The sequence below is a fragment of the Sardina pilchardus genome, chromosome 1 (assembly GCF_963854185.1).
Source record: "Sardina pilchardus chromosome 1, fSarPil1.1, whole genome shotgun sequence".
In the NCBI taxonomy this organism is placed as follows: domain Eukaryota; kingdom Metazoa; phylum Chordata; class Actinopteri; order Clupeiformes; family Clupeidae; genus Sardina; species Sardina pilchardus.
In genome coordinates this window covers 33,089,336-33,112,183 of record NC_084994.1, presented here as the reverse complement: position 1 = coordinate 33,112,183, position 22,848 = coordinate 33,089,336, and the positions used below count along the sequence as shown (strand labels likewise).

Below are 22,848 nucleotides of genomic sequence, written 5' to 3'. Positions count from 1 at the left end.
AAACAGAGCATATTGACCAATCAGTAACACTGACTGAATTACACTTAATTGAGCCTCTCCTCCACTCTTCTAAATCACCTTTCTGTCAATGTATTCCAGTGTCTAGAACACACTTACCATAACATATTTTCTTACAGTCTTTCCACTTCTATTCTAATGGTGGCAATGCATCCTCTTACCTCGCTGTAGCCATGGCGATTCTACATTCTCAGTCTCCTATTATACTGCCACCAATCTGGTCAACAGAGAAGATGCTCACTCTTTCCTACACTTAATCACTACATCTCATATCATTACACAGTCGTCCCCATCCAGCTCACTCTCCATCACAGATGCTTTTCCCACCGGTCTCAGGCTAAGTTGGGCAGATACGCACTATTCAGCCTTCACTTCTAGTCATGAGCACAAACGTATCCCTAGCAATGGAAATCGTATGCTTGGTCATTGGACCTTGGACACCTACTAATCTACACCCATCAAGGGTTAGTCGAATAAAAGATATCTAACTACAGTAGTTTACCAGGTCTCCAAATCCTGCTTACTTTACCTCTAGTAACAGCCTTTGATGAAAGCCCTCTTGGGGTGTTAGTGGACATCACTTGCATGTGATCTCCACTATTGGCATCCCAGAACCGTGGCCAGCTACCAAGCCAAACTCACTATTCTCTGCACTCAGTCTAAGCAATCCAATGAGTGAACTAGTGAAACAGCATCAGCCCCTTCAAAATAACAGACAAACTTCTCATGCTGGGCCTTATCCCCTCCCTCTGCAAGTGCATCATGAACTTCCTCATTGGGAGCTGAACATATGCAAATATGAATGTGCTTTTCCTTACACCATGTAAGTGGTCTTTATTGCCCCTTTATTGCCCCCTGTGCCCGCGGTTATGGGTCAAGAAAAAATATTTTTAATGATATGCGGGTCATGTTTGGTCGGGTCGGTAAAAAAAAATATGGCGTTATTTTTTTGTCATTTATATCGTACATAATTGTCTTTAGAAGAGAAAGACATAAGTTGCAGCATTCCCACTGAAACGCGATTATATCCCCCACATTTTGTCACGAACATGTAGAAATGCACTTGTTTCTGCGTAGACAGACCCTCGGCTACACTTGAGTGGTCTTTATTGCCCCCTGTGTCGGTGACATTATTAACCTATTTAAATTATTTATGTATCTCTTTATTTACCTACTTATTGTTCAAAGCTTGGTTCTCCTTCACCCATCAGTGGGTCACTGTGCAAGCTGTGCCTAATCATCTTCTGTAGCCTGGGCAGACATGGTTGCCCATCTTGTGTTATGAATTCTAAAACTTGCTCTAAATAAAGTGCAAACTGTTCACAAGCCTCATATGTGTGTGTAAGTCTGGGGGATTGCCTTTTACTTGCAGTGCTTAAAGGGCCACATCATGCCCAGTTTAATATGTGGAAGGGAATCATCTGGAAACGTGACAGAATATCCAGTCTCCACACAGAAAGCTCTCCAACACAGGACACAAATGGATGAACAGCTCCACTAGAAAGTCATTTAAAGAGAAACTACGCAGGATAGGCGATTTCATCTTAAGTTTCAGTTTCGTTTTTCATTTTCGCTCGTTTTATGCTTGCATATTTCTCTGCAGAGCTTCCCCGACAGCTTTAGCGTGTATATTTATACATATATAGGCTATATATAAATATATAAATTGCAAGCGTGGTTCTTCTTGTTCTTTATGCGTCTCAGCCTTCCAGATGTAAACAGGGAACGATCGTCTCCTGAACAAGTTGCAAGGTTGCAATAGCGGATAGGGACACTGGGGGCGGGAGGAAATAGTACTGTTTTCGATAAAACTGGTCAGTCAAGCAAAACAACGATTTCTAAGCGATTTTATGACTATGAAAAAGTTGCATAGGGTCTCTTTAAGATGTAATACATCTCACCTCAACGTCTCTAGTTTACAGCTGGGATCATTCAGTCTGTCTGTGAGCTCTCTGACACCTGAGTCTCCTGGGTGATTATAGCTCAGATCCAGCTGTTTCATGTAGGAGGGGTTTGATTTGAGGGCAGAGGACAAGAGAGAACAGCCCTCATGTGTGATGAGACAAAAAGACAATCTGAAACAAGAGATAGAATATCCTAATTATAAATGAAGGAAAATGCATTGAAGGTGAACAAGCCATTTGTGTTTTCAGTCAGTTTGGATGGAAATACCAAAATGTCACCATTTAACATGACAAGTGCAGATCATTAATAATATTTGTCACTGAGGTTCAATTTGACATCACACACAGGCACACTGGTGTTTCTTTCATATAGCAAGAAATATCATTATAAATATAATATGTCTGTATTATATTACTAAATATTAGTATATTACATGCATATTACTATCTATATGATATACGTAATACAGTATATTTCAAAAGTGGTAAGACCACAGTGTCACAATTTGTGTGCACAAACACACCTTAAAGTCGTCAGTTTACAGTGAGGGCTACTGAGTCCTGTAGAGAGAAGCTGAACCCCAGACTCCTTCAGGTCATTGTGACTCAGGTCCAGTTCCTTTAGGGAGATGGAGGACTGCAAAGCAGAGGCTACAGCCTTACAGGATTCCTCTGTTAGCTCACAACCAGCAAGTCTGAATAGAGTGAGAGGGCAAGAGACAGACATCAGAAAACAAAATGGTGGCATGAATAAATTCATTATCTTATCATTATTATAAAAATGTGTAGCTTTGAATAAATAAAATAAACATACTCATTAACATTCTTTAACAATAATGGACACATTATCATTCAAATAAGGAGGGACATTAATAGAGGACACTGAATAAAATAATGGTTTCTGTTTGAAAGAAGAGGTGTGCTGGAGATTAATTTTCTAACACATACTGCAGCTGATTATTTATTCCAAAGATTATAGACAGGCAGCCAACAGTGACACAATATGTGTGCACATACACACCTTAAAGTCTGCAGTTTACAGTGAGGGCTACTGAGTCCTGTAGAGAGATGCTGAACTCCAGACTCCTTCAGGTCATTGTGACTCAGGTCCAGTTCCTTTAGGGAGATGGAGGACTGCAAAGCAGAGGCTACAGCCTTACAGGATTCCTCTGTTAGCACACAACCAGCAAGTCTGCATAGAGTGAGAGGGCAAGAGACAGACGTCAGAAAACACAATGGTGGCATGCATACATTCATATGCTTATCATTATTATCAACATCTTTAGCTTTGAACCCCCCCTCCAAAAAAAAACAAAAAAACAAGAAACACTTATTAACAGTCTTTATCAGAAATTGACACATTGTCATACAAATAAAATAGGAATAGAAGATACTGACTAAAATAACAGTTTCTGCTTGTAAGAATAGAGCTGTGCTGGAAATTAGTTTTCAGCACATAGACATGGGTAGACTGACTCAATCTGTTTTAACACATACTGCAGCTGATGACTTATTCCAAAGATTTACAGACGGGCAGCCAACAGTGCCACAATATGTGTGCACATACAAACCTTAAAGATGTCAGTATACAGTGAGGGCTACTGAGTCCTGTAGAGAGAAGCTGAACTCCAGACTCCTTCAGGTCATTGTGACTCAGGTCCAGTTCCTTTAAGGAGATGGAGGACTGCAAAGCAGAGGCTACAGCCTTACAGGATTCCTCTGTTAGCTTACAACCAGCAAGTCTGCATAGAGTGAGAGGGCAAGAGACAGACATCAGAAAACAGAATGGTGGCATGAATACATTCATATTCTTATCCTTATTATAAACATTATTAATATAGAATAGATAGAACAGAGGACACTGACTAATGGCTTCTGCTAGTAAGCATTTAGTTGGAATGTAGTTGTCATTCTGCTAATATCAATATGACAATGTACTTGATCTAAAACTGCATCCTGCAGGTCAGAGCTGGGAAGGTGTCCCTTGCGGCACTGATGCCATATTTTCACAGCTTGTTTCCAAAAGCTAGCACTGACTCAGTCTGTTTTAACACATACTGCAGCTGATGATTTATTCCAAAGATGTACAGACGGGCAGACAACGGTGCCGCAATGGCTGAATCCCCAAGAGCCCTGAGGACTAAGGACTAAAGACTCACAGACTTAATTGATCTCAGGTGCTAAGTGAGTGAGTGTGTGAGGCCACATGGGCTCAGATAGGTATAAATGGGATTGGGACAGCACTTCACCAGATCACATGTACCTTAGCGATGTTTAATAACAAAGATGTAGCTGACACTTGCACCATACACGTGTGTCGTGCTGTTGTTTACCTTTGTAATTTCCGGATTTTAACAACACATCACAATACTTTGAACTGTGGGTAATTCCCGATGCAGACTCACAGAGAGGGCTCGGTAAGTGTGTACTCAAACCGTTACGCCCTTTGAAATTCCACATTTGGACAGCCCTAAACACTTACAAATTCTGCAAGAACGCGCACCAAAGTCTTTGAGTCTGTGAGTCCGGACTTTAGGATTGGCTCAATATGTGTGCACATACAAACCTTAAAGTCTGCAGTTTACAGTGAGGGCTACTGAGTCCTGTAGAGAGAAGCTGAACTCCAGACTCCTTCAGGTCATTGTGACTCAGGTCCAGTTCCTTTAGGGAGATGGAGGACTGCAAAGCAGAGGCTACAGCCTTACAGGAATCCTCTGTTAGCTCACAACCAGCAAGTCTGCATAGATTGAGAGGGCAAGAGACAGACATCAGAAAACAGAATGGTGGCATGCATACATTCATATTCTTACCATTATTATCAAAGGTTTTTAGCTAAAATCTTATTAACATTCTTTAACAGACATTGACACAATAATACAAATAAACAGGGAAAGGAATAGAGGACATTGAGTAAAATAATAGTTTCTACTTGTAAGAATGGGGTTGTGATTGAAATTAGTTTTCATCACTGAATCCTCTTCCTGCAGCAATTACAGACTTTGTAGCTTGACCGCTTCATTTCTAAATGAGTCTTGTTGCAATGTGTTGGGTCACTGCCTAGTTTTATAATATTAAAGTAGTAATATCACTTTGAGAAAAACAGTGTGCAAAATGAGATAATACAGCTTAGGTCTTGTGCAGATTCCCTGCAAATGAACTCCCACTATCATCCCAACCTCAGTGTCCAGCTCCCTGCGTGGATGTACTGTACAGAGGTCTATATGTGCATGGACACACTAGCAGGGAGCACTGAACTGATCTGGGGTCAACTCCCTCTCATCAACACACGCACAACAATCAGAGCAAATGTTTCTCAAAACTCTTCTATGCCCTCAGTCTGAATTTGTAGATAAGACTTCTGTGAACTCTTTCAGAGTTCTACTGACCTCAGTTTGTCCAGGTGGCAGTTTGGGTTTCTAAGACCAGAGAGCAGCTTCTCTTCTGATGTTTGCAGATCACAGCCACTCATGTCCACCTCACTCAGCTGAGAATTATATGACTGCAGAACTGAGACCACAACCTCACAGGAGCTGCATTTGAGTCTACAGCTGATGAGTCTACAGTGAGAGAGGAAACAGTATAAGCAACGCGTCCTCTACACTCCTTACATTCCAAACTCAGATTGACAGAGCAAGATGATAGAAGATAAAGATGTTTTTAGATCCAACAGAATGCGCCAGTCTGTGTGCACCATGCAAAATACAGACCTCACTTTACAGTCTTGATTCAGTGGTTGATGGAGCAGTTCTCCTCCACAGTCCTGAAGCTCACTGTCACTGATGTCCAGCTCTCTTAGGTGGGAGTTTGCCCACTGAAGAGTCAAGGCCAGAAATCTTCCTCTCAGTTTACAGCCAGCAAGTCTGTAAAACATAAAACATGTAACAGAAGATTGCAAACAATGAAATAAGAGAGGAAATATGAAGAGTGAAAACTGATGTTGTTAGTGTAGTTAATAAACTCTACAGTTAAGAGGGCTCTAATACAGTACACATCAGCAGGGAGTATCATACTACCATAACAGACAGGTCTGGGACCAGTTCTCTCACACGTGAAAACTGATGTCTTTAGTGTCTAGTTACAGTAATCCACTCTACAGTTAACAGTGCTTTATATGGGACACATCAGCAGGGAGTGTTATACCATCAACTGATCTGGGACCAGTTCTCTCACATCAACATGGACATTAAAAGCCCAGTGCTTCTCAACCTCATGTCTTGAGTCTAGCATCCCAGAACAGTGACAGTCTTCTACTCTACTGTATGTCCAAAGTGTGGAGTTGGTGCAGGTGCAGGAAGAAAGCTCTCTGCATTATAAGAGACTCCTCTCACCCGTCACATGGACTGTTTGTGCTCTTGCCGTCTGGCAGGAGATATTGTGTCAGAAAAACAACAACAGTCAGAAGCTGCCAAAGCTTCTTCCCACAGGCCATACGATTGTTAAACTCTTTGCAACGGGCACACAAGTTGTATACATAGGTACCAATTTAACACCATTCAGTGTATTAATTTATTATGCTCATTATTCTGTACATTCAAAATTATCTAAACTCAAGCACTTCATTGCACTTCATTGGTGTTGCTTGTGTCTTTTCTTAATGGCTGCTTTTAAAAACTTTTTTTTACTTTATCTTTCAGTTTATCGTAAATGCACACTGGTGCTGAGAAACATTTCCACTCCACTTTAGATGTTTCACAAATATGGCTGGAATGACAAATAAACTTAAACTAGAACTTGTATGTGTAGATAAGACCTCTGTGAACCCTTTCTGAGTATTACTGACCTCCGTTTCTCCAGATATTGCAACAGTCAGATGCTGCCAAAGCTTCTTCCCACAGGCCATACAATTGTTGAACTCTTTGTAACTGACACACAAGTTGTATACTTGGGTACGGATTTAAACCGATTTGGTGTATTCATTTATTATGCTCATTATTCTGTATATTCTTAAGCATCTGAACTTAAGAACTTGATTGTAATTTATTAGTTTTACACTTGCCTTTTCTGAATTGCCACTTTTAAAACAGTTTGTTTTTACTTTATCTTTTAACGGATTGCAAATGTACACTGTAGATGTTTTACAAATGTGGCTAGAATGACAAATAAACTTCAACTTGAATGTGTAGATAAGGCCTCTGTGAACTGTCTTTGAGATTATTACAGACCTCAGTTTCTCCAGGTGGCAGTTTGGATCTCTAAGACCAGAGAGCAGCTTCTCTTCTGATGTTTGCAGATCACAGCCACTCATGTCCAACTCACTCAGTTGAGAAATATATGACTGCAGAACTGAGACCACAACCTCAGAGGAGCTGTCTTTGAGTCTACGGCTGATGAGTCTATAGTGAGAGAGGAAAACACTATAAGCAACAGGTCCTCTGCACTCCTTACATTTCCAAATATGAAATTCCAGTAAAAAGGATTTGGACTGTTTATGACTGTTAGCTGATGAGTCTACATTGAGAGAGGAAAACATTATCAGCAAGCAACATGTCCTCTGTACTTCTTACATTCCAAATATGAAATGCCAATGAATAAAAGATGGACCGTTCTTACATCCAATAGAATGCACCAGTCTGTGTGCACTGTGCAAAATACAGACCTCACTTTACAGTCTTGATTCAGTGGTTGATGGAGCAGTTCTCCTCCACAGTCCTGAAGCTCACTGTCACTGATGTCCAGCTCTCTTAGGTGGGAGTTTGCCCACTGAAGAGTCAAGGCCAAAAATCTTCCTCTCAGTTTACAGCCAACCAGTCTGTAAGAACATAAATGACGTAACAGAAGAGTGTAAATAGTGAAATCAGACAGAACACATCAGTGCAAGATTAAAACACTGATGTTGATATTGAATGGTTAACACAGTCTACTGTTAACAGTCATAAATGGGACACATCAGCAGGGAGTTTTATACCGTGGGACCAAATCTCTCACATCGACATTGACACAACAATAAAAAGATAATTCACAAATTAATTTCTTGATTCTAGTGCCCTAAAACAGTGGCATTATTGTATGTCCAAAGTGTGAATGTATAAATAAGGCCTCTATGAACTCTGTGTCTTTTAGAGTATAACTGACCTCAGTTTCTCCAGTCGGCAGTTTGGGTTTCTAAGACCAGAGAGCTTCTTCTCGTCTGATGTTTGCAGATCACAGCCACTCATGTCCAACTCACTCAGTTGAGAAATACATGACCCCAAAACTGAGACCACAACCACACAGGAGCTGTCTTTGAGTCCACGGCTGATGAGTCTACAGTGAGAGAGGAAAACACTATAAGCAACAGCTCCTCTGTACTTCTTACATTTACAAATATGAAATGCCAGTAAAAAAGATTTGGACTGTTTATGAGATCAAACAGAAAACACCAGTTTGTGTGCACTGTGCAATATACAGACCTCACTTTACAGTCTTGATTCAGTGGTTGATGGGGCAGTTCTCCTTCACAGTCCTGAAGCTCACTGTCACTGATGTCCAGCTCTCTTAGGTGGGAGTTTGCCCACTGAAGAGTAAGGGCCAGCAATTGTCCTTTTAGTTTACAGCCAACAAGTCTGTAAGAACAGAAACAATGTAACAAAGAAGCTGTTATTGTTTAGAATAATACACTCTATAGTTAAAGGTGCAGACAGCGATTGTGCATGACTGAGCACTGCAAACAGATGTCAGACAAGCTGTTGTGACAACACTGTAACCATGGAGGCAGTGAGGGCAAGAGGAAGAGGAAGAGGTAGGAGTAGAGGAAGACAAAGAGGGTTAACAATCTACTACTAACAATACTCAGTGCAGTGCACTACATGATGTAGTCGCACAGGTCAGAGGTTTGTGGTCATCTGGGATACCATTAGTTTCCACTGGACTGCTCTGGTCCAGGACTGATTCTCCAACCACAACCATTTCATAGTTTTGAACTTGCCCCCTTACTGACAATGGCCGCTCCTAAGAAGATCTTGGCACTTAAGAGCTTCTTAAAGAATCTGGGAAACCCGGCCATTGTCTGATCCCACATGAAGAATTATTTTGTAAAACTGTAAGCAGATAACTGTAGAATTTCTATTTTTGAGTCTTGGAAAAGACTGCACTGCAGTGTTTTGCATAAATCACATCAGTGTTGCTGATTCGAAAGAATGATTCAAATGACGCATGTGTGTAACATTTTGTTGCCGGAATGACATTTTGCTGATCACTTTGACAAAGATGTGAGTTGTTCTCCAAGTGCCATGTATAGTATTACCTGAGTGTAGAGATTTGATACAGTGAAACTTCTGCAAAAAACATTGTAAGCTAAAACAGTATACTAACTGACAGATTTTGGACCAATCCTATCACATCAATATTGTCACAACAATAAAAGCAAATGATTCTAGCAGCAGATAACAGTGACATTCTTCTTTGCCCAACAAGTGAATGTAAATCCATGTGAATAAATAAAACCTCTGTGCTTTCAGAACTGTACTGACCTCAGAGTCTCCAGTTTGCAGTTTGGACTCTGTACGGCAGAGAACAGCTTATCTCCTGAATTTTGCAGGTCATTCTGACTCAGGTCCAGCTCTCTTAAGGGGGAGTTTGCAGACTGCAGAGCTGAGGCCACAATCTCACAGGACTTCTCTGTTAGCTTACAGTCAGCAAGTCTGCCAGAGAGGCAAAAGAATAGAAAAAGGTAACGTGTCATGTTTAAATCTGCAAGAAGAGTGAGAGGAAATTTGCATAACTGCCCCACATACAGTATGTGCCAGGCCCAAGAGGAGAGAATATATGATCCCTGAATAGTAACAATAGAATAATATATGATCCACAGTTAACGCTGCCCAACCAAAGACCTAAAGACTGATCAGTGTGATTAACCTAGAGCTGCATGAGCAGAATCTGATTTCTTTAAACAGGTCAGACTAGAGAACATCATATTCAGTGTTTCAGACCCCATTTATACCTCCACAGAGCAGCTGCACCTGCTGATTTGATTTCATTCGGTCCCGAGATTAGTATTCTCATAATTGGAACATTCACACTCGATACAGTTTTTTTTTTAAATATATATACAGGAGGCAAAATGCTCTACGCACACACATGTATGCAAGTACACACACATACCAGCTTTAACAATGTTATTTTGCATCCTGTGTAGACTGGCGACCTGGATTAGTAAGAGACTTCATGCTGTATATCTGAACAAACTACAGTCTCTGCTAAAGCAAAATTAAATACATTTGCTTTTCTGTTTGGGATCATTCAATAAGCTGCTTTTAGATATTTCTCTTACAGTAAGCTGCACTAATGTTTATCTTCGTGGCAATCTGCCTTCACACCAAACATGACTCAGAAAATATCAGAATTGTGCAGTGCATGAAATGACTGAAGAAGTGTTTATAGTGATACTCACACAGCCTTCCTACAGCATCTCACAGCTGGAACCAGTCTCCTGCGACCTTCTGGAGAGGTTTTGTATTTCCTCAGGTCAAACTCATCCAGCACCTCATCAGACATCAGAAGCACATGAGCCAAGGCTGAGCAGTGAGCCAGTGTGAGCTGTTTCACGGCACCTTTCTCTGCCTTCAGGAAAGCCTGGATTTCATCATGAACAGAAGAGTCATGCATTTCCACCAGGCAGTGGAACAGATTGATGCACCTCTCGGGGGAGATATTTTGCCTCTGCATCACTTTCAGGTTCTTGATCGTTTTCTTCACACTCTCTGGGCTGCTGTGTGTGTGTATCAGGAGGCCAAGCAAAAGTCTCTGATTTGACACCAGAGAAATGCCATGAAGAAAGCGAACAAACAAATCAAGGTGTCCATTCCTGCTTTCCAAAGCTTTGTTCACTGCATTCTTCAGCAGGTCATCGAGAGGCACATCTGGCAAAGACCTGGATTTTCTGCTAAGAAATGGTTTCAGGACCTCCATGTTCTTACTCAAGTAGGAGGCAAACAAATGAAGTGCAGCAAGAAACTCCTGGATGCTCAGATGGACAAAGCAGTAGACCTTCTTGTGGTGAAACACACATTCCTCCCTGAAGATCTCAGTGCACATGCCAGAGTAAACTGAAGCTTCACTGGCATTGATGCCACACTCACTCAGGTCTTCCTCATAGAACATGAGATTGCCATTCTCCAGATGCTTGAAGGCCAGCTCTGCTAGTTTCAATATGACACCCTTGTGTGACTCCAGGAGCCTCTGTCTATTTGTCTCACTTTCCTCTTGATACTTCTGGTTCTTCCTGGTGGTCTGGATAAGCAGGAAGTGTATAAACATCTCAGTCAGAGTTTTGGGGGCTTCCTTCCCATCATCCTGTTCCAGTATCTGCTGAAGGACAGTGGCTGAGATCCAACAGAAGACTGGCATGTGACACATGATGTGAAGACTTCTGGATTCCTTAATGTGTGAGACGATTCTGTTGGCTTGATTCTGGTCGCTGATCCTCTTCCTGAAGTACTCTTCCTTCTGTGGGTCATTGAACCCTCGTACTTCAGTCACCTGACTGATGCACTGAGAAGGGATCTGACTGGTTGCTGCTGGTCGAGAGGTTATCCAGATGAGAGCAGAGGAAAGAAGAGTTCCCTGAATGAGGCTCGTCATCAGCACATCCACCGATGATGTTTGTGTCACATCAGACAAAGTCTGGTTCCCTGGGAAATTCAGTGGAAGTCTACTCTCATCCAGCCCATCAAAAATGAACACAATGCAGCAGTCTTTGTATTCACCATCCTGTAGCTCTCTAAGCTCAGGGTGGAAGTCAAGCAGGAGCCTGTGAAGACTGTACTGATCATGTTTGACCAAATTCAGCTCACGGAACGGAAGCACAAACATGAAATCTACATCCTGGTTAGCTCTCTCCTCTGCCCAGTCAAGGATAAACTTCTGCACTGAGACAGTTTTTCCAATACCAGCGATCCCCTTGGTCATGACAGTTCTGATGTGTCTCTCCTGTCCAGGTAAGGGCTTGAAGATATCATTACAGTTGATTGCCGTGTCTTCTGTCGTTTGTGGCCTGGATGCTGACTCTACCTGCCAAACCTCATGCTCATTATTCACCCCTTCACTCTCCCCCTCTGTGATGTAGAGCTCTGTGTAGATCTTGTTCAGGAGTGTTTGAGTCCCTGACCTTATGATGCCTTCACATATGCTCTCAAACCTCCTCTTCATGATGGCTTTATGGGTCATCAGTACTCTGGTGAGGACATCGTCATCTGTTTGGCATTAAACAAACAAGCAAATAAACAAACCATAATTCATAACTAATAAGTCAGAATTTCTAAAATACATTTTCAGCATAACAATATTAGATGATGAAGATTTTGATTTAGTTTGAATGAATGGTCTTTATATTCAGCATGAATCCTGCTCTTGGGCACCTATCTTCTAGACTCACCTGTTCGTTTGGCCCTTTTGACTGGCACATGCTCAGTTTGCAGATGGGTGCTGCCTGTCATGACTGTGTGCTCATCTAAGGGTGGCTGTGGAGAGATCTGTGCCGTGTGGATGTGAGGATAAAGAGGGTACTGGATGTGTGGATGATTGTGCTGCCCCATGGCTGAGTTTGAGTACTGAGAATGCTGCCCCGTGTCTGTGTGTGGGGATGGAGGAACTTGTGCCATGTTTGCAGATGGGTTCAGATGAAGTGCCATTTCACTGTGTTGGTATGATGGAGGCTGTTCCATGGCTGTAGGTGGGTATAAGTGAGGTTGTGCCATGGCTGTAGATGGGTATAATTGAGGTTGTGCCTTGGCTGTAGGTGGGTATAAGTGAGGCTGTGCCATGTCTGTAGACGGGTACAGTGGTTGAGTCATGTCAGGGTTCATAATGGGTTGTGTTCTGGGTCTCTTTCTGCACTGGGGGCAGCTGTAGTCTCCTGATGGACCAGACTGGCTCCAGTAGCTGCTGATGCACTGCCTGCAGAAACTGTGTCCACAGCTGGTGATGACTGGGTCCCTCAGTAGCTGCTCACACACTCCACACCTGGACTGATCCTGGGTCAGTATATTCCTAAATCAACAACAGGAGTTCATCATTCACAGCAACTGACACTGAAGAAAGGCCAATAGCTGCACACATATAGTCTCAGGAACACATTCAAACACACCACAGTGGAAGTGCAGATGAGAGTTCGTAGAAAAATATGATATGTGCTGTCAAGAAGTGATTTAAATATTCATGGGGTGCACACATCCTCGTTTACTAAGGACCACACACCATAGTGTTAATTTTCTCAACAGAGATTTAGACAAAAATTATTTATCAACAACCTTTTCTCAATAATGGTAATGCAAATGAAAAAATGACCAAATCAAAATTAAAGCGAAATGTCAGTTGCTTGCTCTATTTTCGCAAATCAAGGTTTAAGTTTTAGTTTTAGTTTCAAACATTTAACGTTGCGTTTCAAATTAACAATAACTTTAATTTCGTAATCAACAAGATTAAAACAAAAATGGCATGAAATAACTAACGTTGTATGTAATAAATCTAAAATGAAAGCTTCACTTTTTTAAAATAAACTTTTCCACAATAATCACATTTTTTTAGATGCACCTCTATATAGGGAAAAACACTCTCTTTCTTGGCTGTAGGTGGGTTCCTGTCTACTCTTGCATATGGATAAAAAAGCTGAAACCTCACTTTGGATCAGACTGTGATCCTAACAAAAGTTAACATGTCCAGTTGTCCAGGTGTCTTTCACAAACACACACACACACACACACACACACACACACACACACACACACACACACACGTCTAATTTGGCATTTGCATAAAAAGCTGAAATCTCACTTTGAATCAGACAGTGGTGGTCCACTGCTGAAATTGTACGGTTCAGGCATGGACTGGTCACTCTTCATGGACACACAGCTGGGCACCGGAGACGCTGGTCTGTGTGTCTGTGGTCTGGATACACAAGGAGACAAAATACATAATAGGGAGGGAAAGTAATCTCATCGCCACCTGGTGGTTGCGTTCCTAGAGGCTAGCGGGAGTGGATGGGATTTTCTTTTAGAAAAAATATATCTCGGCCCACGATCGGAAGTTAGTTAAATGCCTTCAATATGCTATCCATGTAGGTCAGCTCTATTGCTTCTAGTGGTCATACTTTATTTTTTAGGATCAGTTTAATTGTTTTGAGTTTGTTTGTAACATGGTGATAACGAACTACAGTTGCTAGCTACAGTAGCATTTGACGTCACCAGTTTGGGCGCTCCATCTCCAACTGATCAAAACGGCAATTTGCTTAACTTGCTTATCATATTTTTGTAATAACAGAGAGCGATGTAAACCGTGTGGTAATTACCTTTATGTTGGGATAACTTGTGTTGTGCTCCTACTCACACAAGAGCTGGCAGTAAGTGTGATTGTCTACTAACTAACCAACTAGCTAACAGGCTAATAAACAAACCATGCTAGGTGAGTAACGTCGTCGAAGGGTGTCACGTCACTTGAAGTTGTAGTCCATTTATGAAATGAAACGAGCAATTACGTTTTTTTAAAATAAGGCGAAATGGAGTCTGATATTTTCACAGTTAGTAGATTATTACAGTATGCCGACTGAAAAATATTTTTGGTGGATAAGATCGCTGGTATAGCTGCGTAGTATTTTTTTGAAAAGTCGGTCTATGGGACTTAACATTGGAGCTGCTCTTCGATAGGAACGCAACCACTTGGGGCGCTGGTTTTCACTTTCCCTCCCTATAGATTGAGCCGACACAACTTCACAATACTACAGCAACAAAAGTTAACATGTCCACATACTCTCTCTTTCAAACACACACACACACACACACACACACACACACACACACACACACACACACACACGTCTAATTTGGCATTTGCATAAAAAAGCTGAAATCTCACTTTGAATCAGACAGTGGTGGTCTACTGCTGAAATTGTACGGTTCAGGCATGGACTGGTCACTCTTCATGGACACACAGCTGGGCACCGGAGACACTGGTCTGTGTGTCTGTGGTCTGGATACACAAGTAAACAAAAACATAATAGATTGAGCCGACACAACTTCACAATACTACAGTAACAAAAGTTAACATGTCCACATATTCTCTCTTTCAAACACACACACATAAACACACACACACACACACACACACACACACACACACACACACACACACACACACACACACACACACACACACACACACACACACACACACACATAAACACACACACACACACACACGTCTAATTTGGCATTTGCATAAAAAGCTGAAATCTCACTTTGAATCAGACAGTGGTGGTCTACTGCTGAAATTGTACGGTTCAGGCATGGACTGGTCACTCTTCATGGACACACAGCTGGGCACTGGAGACACTGGTCTGTGTGTCTGTGGTCTGGATACACAAGTAAACAAAAACATAATAGATTGAGCCGACACAACTTCACAATACTACAGTAACAAAAGTTAACATGTCCACATATTCTCTCTTTCAAACACACACACATAAACACACACACACACACACACACACACACGTCTAATTTGGCATTTGCATAAAAAAGCTGAAATCTCACTTTGAATCAGACAGTGGTGGTCTACTGCTGAAATTGTACGGTTCAGGCATGGACTGGTCACTCTTCATGGACACACAGCTGGGCACTGGAGACACTGGTCTGTGTGACTGTGGTCTGGATACACAAGAATTGAGATGACACATCGTCATAACACTAACAAAAGTTAACAGGTCTACCTACTCTCTCTTTCAAACACACACACAAAGACACACACACACACACACACACACACACACACACACACACACACACACACACACACACACACACACACACACACACACACACACACACACACACACACACACACACACACACACACACACACACACACACACACACACACACACACACACACACACACACACTACTTTGCATGTCTAATTTGTATATTGGTAAAAAGCTGAAATCTCACTTTGGATTAGACTGCAGTCCACTGCTGAAATTGTGCGGTTGATGCATGGACCCCTCACTCTTCATGGACACACAGCTGGGCACTGGAGACACTGGTCTGTGTGTCTGTGGTCTGGATACACAAATGAGACAAAATACATAATTGATTGAGCTGACACATCTTCACAATACTAACACCAGTTAGCATGTCTACAGTATATACTCTCTGAACTCTCATGAAACATATACCCACAAACAATTTATTTTTCTCTCGCTCTCTCTCTCTCTCTCCCTCTCTCTCACACACTCACACACACACGCACACACACACACACACACACACACACACACACACACACACACACACACACACACACACACACACACACACACACACACACACACACACACACACACACACACACACACACACACACACACACACACACACACACACACACACACATATGCACACGCACACCCTAAGGACATTCATCTAAGCTAGCATACAGCACTGTGTTTGCATTGTGTTCCAGTGGATCATTGCTAGGGTCTCCCCACTAGACAGATCACTGGACTTCTTGACAGTGCACTCTCTACATATGCAGTGCTGTAATACTGTATACAATTGAATATTGCATCTTTCATTTGAGACCAGATTGTTTTTGGCCAATGGTGCTCAGTGGCTTCAGAATAGAAATTTGTGATCATGCACCTCAACACCCCTTGATGATAACTGTTAAGGACACAAACTAGCAAAGACATGGGGCGGCAACAATGGGATAATCTATCCCTTCTTCTATCTTTCTTTATGTAGATCAGTGAGGATCGAGGCCCGAGGAGCGAGGGAGGACTTATAAACGTTGAATGAGAGGCACCCTATGTCTTTATATTTGGAAACAACTCACCTTGGATAAGACAGCACTCTTCCTGTGCTGACCCCCTGATGCCCATCAGTGGACACAACTCACCTTGGATAAGACAGCACTCTTCCTGTGCTGACCCCCTGATGCCCATCAGTGGACACAACTCACCTTGGATAAGACAGCACTCTTCCTGTGCTGACCCCCTGGTGCCCATCAGTAACGGGCTCCTCATTCTTCATGGACACGTGGCTGGACACGGCACATGCTCCTCTGCCTGTCTGATTTCCACCAACAGCATCCTCTCCCTCTTGAGGGAAATCCATCCTAATCAATCAATAAGAAAATAAAGAGAGTGAGAGAGAGAGAGAGAGAGAGAGAGAGAGAGAGAGGGAGAGAGAGAAAGAGTGTGTCTCTCTAAAAAGAGAGGTGAGGTAAATGTTTCTGATGAGAGGCTCCTCATGAAGTGCTTACTTTTAGCAGCTATGTGGACCAATCAGATCTGTGGATCCATTTCTGCTCCAACAATAGCAGACATGTTGATAGAGACCAGGGAACCACTGACAGAGGAGGTAGCCTTGGCCTATAACGGAAATCAATATGAACACTTAAACATGAAACCATTCCAATTACTACTTGTACTGCTACAATTAATAACCTAGCCTGTGTAGTAGGCTAGACCTACTTCTTTTTTTGCCAGTTTGCTGAACGATGTGTTCTGACTTTGTCTGTGAGGTGAGGTGAAGTCTGTGGGTGCCTCTCAACCTCTCTCCTCGATCCTCCAGACTCGTTCCCACTGATCTATGCTAGCACTGGATAGAATATTCCATTGTTGCCGCCCCATCATTCTTTATCTAGATCAGTGGAAACGAGGACCGAGGAAGGAATGGAGGATGTGAGGCAATATGTGCTTTCAAATGAAGGCCTTCGATAAGTGTAGGCTAGGCTATTTTTTTTAACAGTAGGGGGAGCCTGTCGGAATTTGACTGTGATACAGGAAAGAGGCGAATTTCAGGTTACTTTTAAGCCTTGGGAAAAAAAAGAAGTTGTTTTTTAAGATCTCTGTGATGCCCATTACGAGATGTCGTGGTGCCTTATTTCAGACATAGGATAGGGCTAGAACTTAATTCTTGGCAGATTCGTGTTAATGTTAGGTAGGTCGTTTCCTGCCTGTGTGTAGGCCTAATAGCCCAAATTATAGGCCTACTTTATCTGCAAGCTACGTTTCGATCGATCCATAGGCTACGATAGATTATTTCCTAGGCTATTTAGACCTATTTAGCCAATTAGGCTAAAGTCAGGGTCTGTTATGAAATGTAGGCCTAGTCAACGAACAAATCCATGACGTCTCCGAGTGGTGTCCCTCTCTAAATGATCACAGGCCACGAAACAGAACTCAATTCACGCTTCTGTAATCGATCACAACCTACATTTCACTCACTTTTATCTAGGCTACTTACCCCAAATACAACGTCAGAAATGTTTTTGCCCGAACACCAGTTCCTGATACGACGTCCTTAGAAATCTAACCTACTTTCGATTTCACTTGTTCCGCGTTTATCACGTGAGTAAACGCTACGCCTCCCGTCTAACTAGTCCTTGAGCCAGAGGTGTTGGTTGGTAGCAAAGATTCTAGAACTGTCTCAGTGATTTTTGGCAAAATAGCCGTCCCTATACTCTAGTCTAGAGCCTAGAGTTAGAAGTGATAGCCTAATTGTATTGGAAGTAGCTTTTTGGGTGTTAACAACCTGTATATTATACGCTTATGCAGGGATCACAGGGCACTATAGGGGCACAAGGGAGAAGAGGGCCCTTGAAAAGTCTGGAATATAGGCTATTATATTTCTAAATGAAATACCATAATGATTGTAAGACGAAATGTAAAGTTATTTTAAGTTGCTTGTGTTTTGTTGATTTGCAACTGTTTTGTCATGAATAAATAATCATGAAAAACTGCACTATACTGACACAGCTCTGTTCAGCCTGTTTCCACACAAATAGGAAGGTTTTATAATTTTAGATAAATAGTGACAAAGATGTATAGTCTCTTTCACACAAACAAACACACTCACTCACTCTCTCACACACACACACACACACACACACACACACACACACACACACACACACACACACACACACAGGAAGATTGTGGTTATAACTGCTTTCATTATGTCACATAGTCTGTGCATGTAGTCACGTAGCTCTGACAGCTATAGTTTCATGTCCCCTCCTGTTAAAGCAACACTAAAGAGTTTTTCGTACATTAAAATAATGTTTCCAAAATCATTTCAGCGGTTAATCAACTCGTAACAGGGTGAACGGCACTTCTGCTTTCACTTAGCGTCCCTCTATCGGCTATAACCACACTATGTAACTTTACGAGGCGGGGTAGTGTCGATCAGAAACTACAAATTTGACTTGCTTCGATGTCGCAATACATCATACTTTCATAAAATCGTGCAACATATTCTACCTTGTCTGTTATTTGCTGGATAAACAAATGGCGTGTGTGCGACAGAGGAAAAGTGCTTTGGTGTTGCTTTAAGGGTTTTCAGATTTGGGTGTATTTTAATTATTCTACCCTCAGTAAATGCTGCGGTGACATTTAACAGGTGTCACCTTTACATTATTCAAAAGCTGCCAGGCTGAAGTTGCTCAGGAGCTATGTTGTCTATGTGATCTATGTTGTCTCTCTATTTTCACTGGCCTCCATAAAAATGTTAAAAAGTTGTTGTCCACATTGGGCTTCTTGCTCTCATGGACCACAATGTGTAGGCTATAAGCTATTTTTTTCCACAGTCTGTAAACTAGTTCATCAGATTTGTTGTTGACGAGAGAGAGAGGGTAGATCTGAGCTGAACCACGAGCAGAGAAAGCAGAGTGGACTGTAGTAGCCTGCTCTGAGTTGTCCTGAGGAAGGTTATGCATTTTATTGGCATACTGATAAATGCTGCTACTGTAGAGAGCAGGGTATCAATATGGCCATGCAGATTATACCATTACAGTTACTGATTACTGATGTGTGTGGGGAAAAAAAATGGAAAGACTCCAAAAGAGAATATTGCGTTAAAACATGAATAAGCCATGGATATGAATATGAATATGAATGTGCAGGTGAATGTAGCCGCCATTCTGTAGGCTCTATCTAAAGGCATAGGCCTATACAGTAGGTCTGCATTCTTACTGGGTGATGATATAGTATAATGATTTGATATGATGTACAAATAAACAATCAGGTGTAAGATGAAATACTCAAGTACATAGTGCGTTCGATATTTAGCACACAAATCAAATTCATCCATTTCCAATGATAATCACTCAGAACAGTGCTTATAAAAAGGTAAACACTACACTCTTGTGGTCATTTAGCGGTACTGCACTTCCTCATGGTCTTCATTACAGTTTTTCTCGATTGTTAACACACATTTTCTGAAAACATGCCTCATATTCTCAGAACTCTACACACAAATCCAAAACAACACACACAATGGGCAAAACTCCACAATTCTCCTGCAAAATGACACTTTACCTTCAAAACAATGTAATTTCTCCTCAAAATGCTCTATTGTTCTCAAGAGACACACACAAACCATCATATATCAAGACATTTACAAGGACCAGTTGAACACTGATGTGCTCAGTGTAAAACACTGCGATGAATTGAAAACACTTCTTCTCCATTCATTATAATGACTTGGGCCTTTTTTTGTTCAGTGTTACACTACAAACAGTACTACAAACAGTAGATACGCTGATACAGTAAGTGATATGCTTACCCTATCAATATTTTGAAATATCTCATTGTTTTCTATTATTTTTCTTAATTCGTATTTCCCGTAATGTTATGCCGTTTTTTCTAGGACAATGCTCATGATTTCAGTTTCCTGTTCAGGAGACAGAAGCCCTTGTGTTGGTAATCTTTCGGCTGCCAAACAAATAGTACAATTCTGTAAACTGTGTAGGAATACAAAGTAGGATTACTCTCCCCAAATACTTGAAACATACTTTATTTTTACAGTCCTACAGAACAGCCCACATGCAATACTGTACTACTGTGCTCATTGAGCTGTATTGTACTGTCCGGTACTGTACTGTATTGATACGCAGCACTGCAATGTTCTAGTGGCTTGGATCTCATCAGAGATTACGGTCCTTGGCCTCCCCATCCTCCTCCTCTTACTCTCACTCCTCTGGCTCTGCCCCTGCATGTACTACTATACTGTATACTAAAGCTCTGATTGCTAATTGTAAGACTGTGTGACAGGAGTTTGCCCATCTGATGAGTCAGTGTGCATGGTAGGGCAGTTAGCTTTAGAATTTGAATGGCAGTGTGTTCTTTGTGAAAACAAGAGATTTTCTTCATGAAAATTGTGTTTAATGCACAGAATTGTGTGTAGTGTTTTGAAAACAGTGTGTTATAGAACTGCAATTTGAGTGTAAAGCTGAAATTGTGCTTATAGTTCAGCAGAATCGGTTCAGGAGGTTGGTGCATGAGCTACATATTACGGGAATTGTGTCTCAAGTACCAGACATTGTGTGTAAACAATTGAGAAAAACTGTAACTGAGCCTGCTGAGTGCATACTGACAAGCTTTTTAGGCATCAGTTGTTCAGGTCACAGTTGACACCTATCACATACAGGCTACATACACACACACACACACACACACACACACACACACACACACACACACACACACACACACACACACACACACACACACACACACACACACACACACACACACACACACACACACACACACACACACCTAGTGTAACGGGTGCTAGCTGGTTAGCTATGCTGTAGAACGTTAGTAAACCTCACTCCCCGACGCTTCAAGAGCGCTGCTGGCATGAAAGCTAGTAGCCTGGGCTTTTAGCTGGATTGTTAGCGCGCTCGACTCCCGATCCGAGGTGCTGCTGTCTCGCAGGTTCGAGTCCGGGCGTGTGCAGGGCTGGACCGCGGTGGTTCCCATTATGTAATGAGAGTGGTATGGGCTACATAAGACACACACACACACACAGACATAATCAGTGGTGACTATAGCCAGTAGCACATCTAGAAAAGTCCAACAGCCAGTGACTGGGCTGTAGCTTGATGCTCTTGCAACAGTCCTAACTTAATGCTCAATATGAAGTCCATGGGCAATGGGCAGTTTAGGCCTCAGGGAAGAGGACGCCCCTGCCGTGCACAGTCCACCACAGGCACCGCTGGAGGTGCGACAGGCCTAGATGGAGACGGAGGCAAAAGCCAACTCCTTCATCCTTCATCAAATGACCAACCATCAGCTGGGCAGAACCCTAAACACAACTTGGGAGGGGGTCACCAGACCAACCATCAGCTGGACAGAACCCTAAACACAACTTGGGAGGGGGTCGCCAGACCAGCCATCAGCTGGACAGAACTCTAAACACATTATTGTGCTGTAAAACACATTATTGTGCGATAGAACACACTGATATATGTGAAGCGATGTAGCCTATATAACATGTATGCACCAACATACTAGATAGATAGATACTGTAGATAGATAGATAAATATACTCTATTCATCCCAAGTGAAATTTTAGGCATCAAGTAGCTTGTACAACAATAACACAACAAACACACATGCACACATAAATCACTCACAGAAATATAAAAAGCTAAACATTTGTGAAGTGATTCCAAAGGTCTAGTATGGACTGGCCATGTGATGCAATGATAAGGTGCTACTGTAGGCCTATGCATGTATTCCCAGATAGCAAAACTGCACTGGGACGGAACTGGGCCACATGTACCACAACATTCGGCACGGATCTTTATAATGGACCTGATCCGGCGTCCAAACGCACATCGGTCCAAAATTGTTTTGGATCTGTTTTACGGATTTGCGGTAGATATGAACTTGCACTCGTCCAGGTCCGTCCCAGATAGCAAAACACACCTACCACGACATCCGGCATGGATCTGAATAGTGGACCTGATCCGGCATCCAAACGCACATCGGTCCAAAATTGTTTTGGATCCGTTTAACTGATCTGGTGGCAATAAGGGCTAAGACTGCTCCCAACAAACAAGATAACGTCCCGGCGATGATTCTGAGCATTTTAAAAAACGTATTTTGTCACTGCGACGGAAAATTCGAATTTCATCCAACTACCTGTTCACCGTTAGGCATTA

General features: G+C 42.1%; 1 protein-coding gene across 3 annotated transcripts in view; it reads right to left on the bottom strand.

The window, feature by feature from the left end:
- LOC134088523 (NACHT, LRR and PYD domains-containing protein 12-like) overlaps positions 1–18,204 on the bottom strand; it is a 66,526-nt gene extending 48,322 nt beyond the window's left edge. Inside the window, exons 1-21 of one of the 3 annotated variants that reach the window (XM_062542516.1) lie at positions 18,141–18,204; positions 17,155–17,263; positions 16,852–17,007; positions 15,840–15,950; positions 15,425–15,538; positions 15,130–15,243; positions 14,748–14,861; positions 13,671–13,784; positions 12,274–12,887; positions 10,291–12,091; positions 9,371–9,541; positions 8,312–8,464; positions 7,995–8,165; positions 7,519–7,671; positions 7,085–7,255; positions 5,630–5,782; positions 5,309–5,479; positions 3,494–3,664; positions 2,944–3,114; positions 2,447–2,617; positions 1,920–2,093 (exon numbers count right to left, since the gene is read on the bottom strand). In XM_062542516.1, coding sequence (XP_062398500.1) covers positions 1,920–2,093; positions 2,447–2,617; positions 2,944–3,114; positions 3,494–3,664; positions 5,309–5,479; positions 5,630–5,782; positions 7,085–7,255; positions 7,519–7,671; positions 7,995–8,165; positions 8,312–8,464; positions 9,371–9,541; positions 10,291–12,091; positions 12,274–12,887; positions 13,671–13,784; positions 14,748–14,861; positions 15,130–15,243; positions 15,425–15,538; positions 15,840–15,950; positions 16,852–17,006 — 4,967 coding nt within the window. In that variant the 5' untranslated portion in view covers position 17,007; positions 17,155–17,263; positions 18,141–18,204. Of the gene's footprint in view, positions 1–1,919; positions 2,094–2,446; positions 2,618–2,943; positions 3,115–3,493; positions 3,665–5,308; positions 5,480–5,629; positions 5,783–7,084; positions 7,256–7,518; positions 7,672–7,994; positions 8,166–8,311; positions 8,465–9,370; positions 9,542–10,290; positions 12,092–12,273; positions 12,888–13,670; positions 13,785–14,747; positions 14,862–15,129; positions 15,244–15,424; positions 15,539–15,839; positions 15,951–16,725; positions 17,008–17,154; positions 17,264–18,140 lie in introns of those variants that run through there. The other 2 variants (XM_062542523.1, XM_062542532.1) reach the window with 2 other exon arrangements.
- Positions 18,205–22,848: the final 4,644 nt, after the last annotated feature.